Here is a 5000-nt window from a genome sequence, read left to right as displayed (position 1 = left end):
TTTGCTTTAGCGGTGAAAACATTTCGTTTTTATTCCAGCCACAAGGTGGCAAAAGACTTCTGATTGCCAGGTACACGAGGTGCTACCGTCGCGAGATGCCTGCGACCTGTACGAACAGAGAAGAGCCCTCGCTGACTCTACGTGCTCGGTGCTGAAAAGTGAACTCTTTTCAGGTAAAATACCTTAAAACTTAATGAATCCGTAACCGCATCGATTGTGGGAATTTTTTTATTCGATAATAGTTTCTGAATCTTGTTTTAATCTTGCTAATTTCATTAGTAATGTACTGTTGAGTCGATCATCGCAGGGCCTACGCCTTTTTCAAAAAGCTGCGTCCAGGGGAGATTCATTGCGTCTTCATTCTATTAAGGATCACGATAGGTGCGCAAGCATGTAGCTCCTTCTCCCCGACGTACAAATTTACAATGTCTCTAATGATGTGCATGCACCTGATCACGCTTTATTATTATTGCATTTAGCCTGCCATCGCATTGTCGACGTCACGGACTATTTCATTGACTGTCGTCAAGATATATGTCGTAGCAAGGACCAGCTGAAGGAGAGCCTGTGCCCGATATTGGCACTATACGCTAGCGCTTGCGCAAACCGCGGAGTTATACTCAAGTGGCGTAATCACGTAGATACTTGCGGTAGGTAGCAGAACGGAAGGAGCTTTACGTGTCCGGATGAGTGTAGATGTTTTTTATCTAGTCGTAGATAAAACTGCACAGTCGCTAAAGACGTATAGACGTATATACGTACAGACGTATATACGTACAGACGTATATACGTACAGACGTATAGACGTACAGACGTATAGACGTACAGTCGCTATAAACGTATTTAGCGTACAAACGAGCTAGTTTCGTTATCGTTCTTTTAGAACAGTGGTTCTTAACCTTTTTTTAGCCATGAACCCCTTTAAGAATCTGGTGAAAGCTACGAACACCTCCCCAGAAAAATGCACAAAAGCACATAAACACAAAAGGTTGCATACAATGGTGCTCACGGACCCTTTAAAACCCATCCACGGACCCCAAAGAGGTCAATAGACCACATGTAAAAAAAACCTGTTTTAGAGGGACACGAGTTATAATATTTCAGTCATACTACTGTATATGAGCGCCTTAATGTTGGTTGTCGGCAGCACTGCAATGCACCGGAGGTCAGGAGTATTCCGAATGCACCAGCGACTGCACTGCCACCTGCAGCAACATTGCGAGCAACGCTGTCTGCTCTAGACACTGCGTGGAGGGATGCGAATGCCCCGAAGGAGAAGCGCTCGATGTAAATGGTCACTGCATCCCGATCATGACGTGTCCTTGCACACATTCGGGCAAGGAATATCCTGCCGGTGCCGATATTGACATTCAGGGCAGTCTGTGGTAAGCGTTCGAGATTCTTCTACGAACTAAGTTAACATCCGAGGCCTTTTACACCATAAAGGTATATAGGATTCGGCAGATTTCATCCATTACACGCTATGTCGACGCCAAGTTGAAATGGCAGTACTTGTGAGCGCTATTGATGATTGCTTTAATTTCTATTACTGAATTGTTTAAACTTTTGGCCAACCTGCGTAGTCGGGCCGCTGTGTATACACATGCCTATCACCTCGTGGGACGCGCGGGCCACACCGCATGTTCCACCCTGCACAAGAGGCCCCTGGCTACAGAGGTAGTTGTGCTGCAGGCCAACTTCATTGCCCAAGGCTATTGATCGATGTTATACTGACTTGTTGATATCTCTCTCTGCGTGTGTCTTGCAGCACCTGTCAAGCTGCCCAGTGGAGATGTGCTAACGTTGGCGATAGCCAGGTGGAGGACACCTCTGGCACGTCTTCAAACCTGCTCCGCTGCGGTGATTTCATGGAGTTCACCAAGTGCATAAGTAACTGTCCGGTCACCTGCCGAGCCTACGCCAACGCACCAGAGTGCAGCACGGTCGTTTGCCGGGACGGCTGCCAGTAAGATTACCCTTGTCGTCTTGAAGCTGCCATACAACCCTTATAAGTACCTACCACCGGCCTCCGCGCATACACACATAGCATGCGAACGAATAACTGACTATGACTGCAGATTACTTTTAACGCTTGCTACTACTAAACGCGCTATTCCTCCTGCCGTACGTCTCCAATACCAATTAATTCTATTTATAGCCGGGCACGTAACAACGATGTCAAGTACTTAAATAAAGTACAACATCTTACCAGTATCTGCAAATGTAGAAACAAGTTAATAGAAATATGATCTTAATGACATATGATACATACTGGTGTCTGAATGTCTGTTTACAGATGCATAAAGGGATATGTTTTAGATGGAGATGTATGTGTACGACCAAGCAATTGCAAATGTATGCATGGCGGTGCCACATACAACCGAGATGATCAGATTAAGATTGACTGCAATTCATGGTACGTTCCTTCGTAATCTTACAGCATTAACTATATGTATATATGTAACGTTTTCTCTGCTTTAATACGTACATATCAGTATTATGTTGTTTATGTGTTTACATAACAGACGTTGTAGCTACGGTGTACCTCGGCGACGCGTACCACTATTATGATTCACGATAGATTAATCAGGTGTTATATATATATATATATCATTTGTTGTTGCTTATCTCGTCCGACTGATAATGCAATTCTAACCTCGTGCTTTAGAAAGAATTCAACTCTTGCATATCGCTCTTACATACTCTCGCCTGACTGCTATCGAGTAGGCAAGGGAAAGACGGGAGATAGAGAGAGAGAGAGAGAGAGAGAGAGAGAGAGAGAGAGAAAGAGAGAGATGATATTGAGCTGAACAAAGGCGCCGTGTCAAACGCCATGAGCAGAACATTTGTCGCTCTATAAGCCATATAATAATAATAATAATAATAATAATACAATCGCAGGGATTATCATTACAGCATTCCTTATTGTTCTCATACGGATTCACACAGAAATTAGCGGCCTCAGTAGTTGGGATGGCGTACTTTTCATTTCAGCGTGTGCCAGGCAGGTGGAGTGTGGAGTTGCACCGAGCAAGAGTGCTACGGCGTATGCCATGTGTACGGCGAGTCGCACTACAGAAGCTACGATCAGAAAGAGTTCCGCATGCAAGGGGAGTGCACGTACGTGATGGCGAAGTCAGCGGATGGCGTCGCCGCCGAGCAAGCCTTCAGGGTCACCGTAGAAAATATCGAATGCGGATCGGGCGGCACAACATGCAGCAGGACTGTTATCATACAGCTAGGTCGGTAAATTGATATTTCTGAAGTCATTACTATTTATTAATGTGTTAATTGACAATCTAAGGCTAACGTACACCCGTGACAAAATAGTTACGTGATCAAACCGATTTGAAGACGACTCTTTTTTAGTGATACTGGTATTATTATAAGCATCATAAGATAAGAAGTATTTTGTAAATCAAACATGCAAGGATTTTTATTTGATGTCGTACCACAGTTAAAAACACTTTATAAACTGTAGGTGGCAAGAAAGTGGTTCTACAGAGGGACAGACCCGTAGTGGCATTCCGTGACGATATAGTGACGGTGAAAGAGGTGGGACTCTACGTGATAGTACAAAGCAACATTGGCGTCTCTGTTGAGTGGGACAAAGGAACATCGGTGTATGTCCGTCTGAGCCCGAGGTGGAAGACCAGAGTACGCATTACGACGTTAATTTATTAACGATTTCTAGGTTCAGTGATACTCGACACCGTGGTCTTACGGCTGCCGTTCATATATTTCTGAAATTCTTAAGTAACCTGTTTTCATTTTGAATGATGAATGTTTTTGGACTAGCTGGTGTGACCGAGCGATGCTTTGGTAACGTGGATATGCTTTTGACACGGTCAGGTTAACGGTCTCTGCGGAAACTACAATGGAAACGCACAGGATGACTTCACCACTCCAGCTGGCGGCCCCCCACTTGCATTGGCAACAGAGTTTGCGGACAGCTGGCGTGTGTATGAACACTGTCTTCCCTCAAAGGCAATAGAGGACACTTGTCGCTTGTTTCCTCACCGCAAAGCGTGGGCACAGCGACGGTGCGGAGTCATAGCATCTGAGGTTAGTGGAGCGTGATTTTCTTCACATGTGTCGGCGTGTGTACGCGTTTTTTTTACGTCACTTGATTCTTGGTTCCGATGTTCCATGGTCCATGTTCCATAGCTAGGGATCTCTGATCTTGACTGACATTTATATTGGCTTCTATTGCTCTTGATGCAGACGTTATTTTTATATTTTTGCAGGTGTTTTCAGATTGCCACAGTTTGGTACCTCCTGAATCATATATGGACAGGTGTGTGTTTGACTCCTGCGCATGTGACACGGGTGGCGATTGCGAGTGCCTTTGTACGGCGATAGCGGCTTACGCACGCGCCTGCAGCGTTGCTGGACTTCCCATAAAGTGGCGAACACAGGAACTTTGCCGTAAGTACTTTGTCGTGAGTCGGAACTTATGATCTCCCCCCTCTCTCTCCCTCTCTCGTTTTCTTTCTCTCTCTCTCTCTCTCTCTCTCTCTCTCTCTCTCTCTCAACCACTAAACAAAGTTTACTGGATATTGTTTTATACATTTTGCCTCTACCTATGCTCGCTGAAATTATATAATTAATGGGCTTCCTACGGCGCAGGTAGACGTCTGTAAGTCTCTCTCTATTGTCTCTCTCCTCTCTTCTCCCTCCCTCCCTCCTCCCTCTCTTCTCTCTCTCTCTCTCTCTCTCTCTCCTCTCTCTCGTTATCTCTCTCTCTCTCTCTCTCTCTATCTCTATCTCTATCTCTATCTCTATCTATCTATCTCTCTATCTCCCTTCTCTTTCGCTCTCTGTCTACCTGTCTCTCTCTCCTCTTATATCTCACTCTCATTGAACATACATTTTTACACCATTAGCCCCTTTTTTGTTTGATATTTAAATATCATTTCAAAGTGACTGATTGTGTGTTGTGTGTGTGCAATGTGTTTCCGCGTGCTATAATGTAGTGATATCGTAGACACGCTGCTCGT

The 5000-nt window shown here is 44.8% G+C and overlaps 1 protein-coding gene across 1 annotated transcript in view; it reads left to right on the top strand.

Annotated features, from left to right (window-relative positions):
- Positions 1 to 5000, top strand: part of LOC106807875 (hemocytin-like) — a 62784-nt gene that overhangs the window by 10835 nt on the left and 46949 nt on the right. Inside the window, exons 18-27 of the mRNA XM_014810366.1 lie at positions 39 to 173; positions 480 to 650; positions 1148 to 1385; positions 1769 to 1966; positions 2297 to 2416; positions 2995 to 3242; positions 3482 to 3657; positions 3853 to 4065; positions 4248 to 4428; positions 4630 to 4639. Coding sequence (XP_014665852.1) covers positions 39 to 173; positions 480 to 650; positions 1148 to 1385; positions 1769 to 1966; positions 2297 to 2416; positions 2995 to 3242; positions 3482 to 3657; positions 3853 to 4065; positions 4248 to 4428; positions 4630 to 4639 — 1690 coding nt within the window. The remainder of the gene's footprint in view (positions 1 to 38; positions 174 to 479; positions 651 to 1147; positions 1386 to 1768; positions 1967 to 2296; positions 2417 to 2994; positions 3243 to 3481; positions 3658 to 3852; positions 4066 to 4247; positions 4429 to 4629; positions 4640 to 5000) is intronic.

Source organism: Priapulus caudatus, unplaced genomic scaffold (genome assembly GCF_000485595.1).
Source record: "Priapulus caudatus unplaced genomic scaffold, Priapulus_caudatus-5.0.1 Scaffold239, whole genome shotgun sequence".
In the NCBI taxonomy this organism is placed as follows: domain Eukaryota; kingdom Metazoa; phylum Priapulida; class Priapulimorpha; order Priapulimorphida; family Priapulidae; genus Priapulus; species Priapulus caudatus.
Note: the sequence above shows the minus strand (reverse complement) of the source record. Positions and strands in the feature narration are given on the sequence as shown.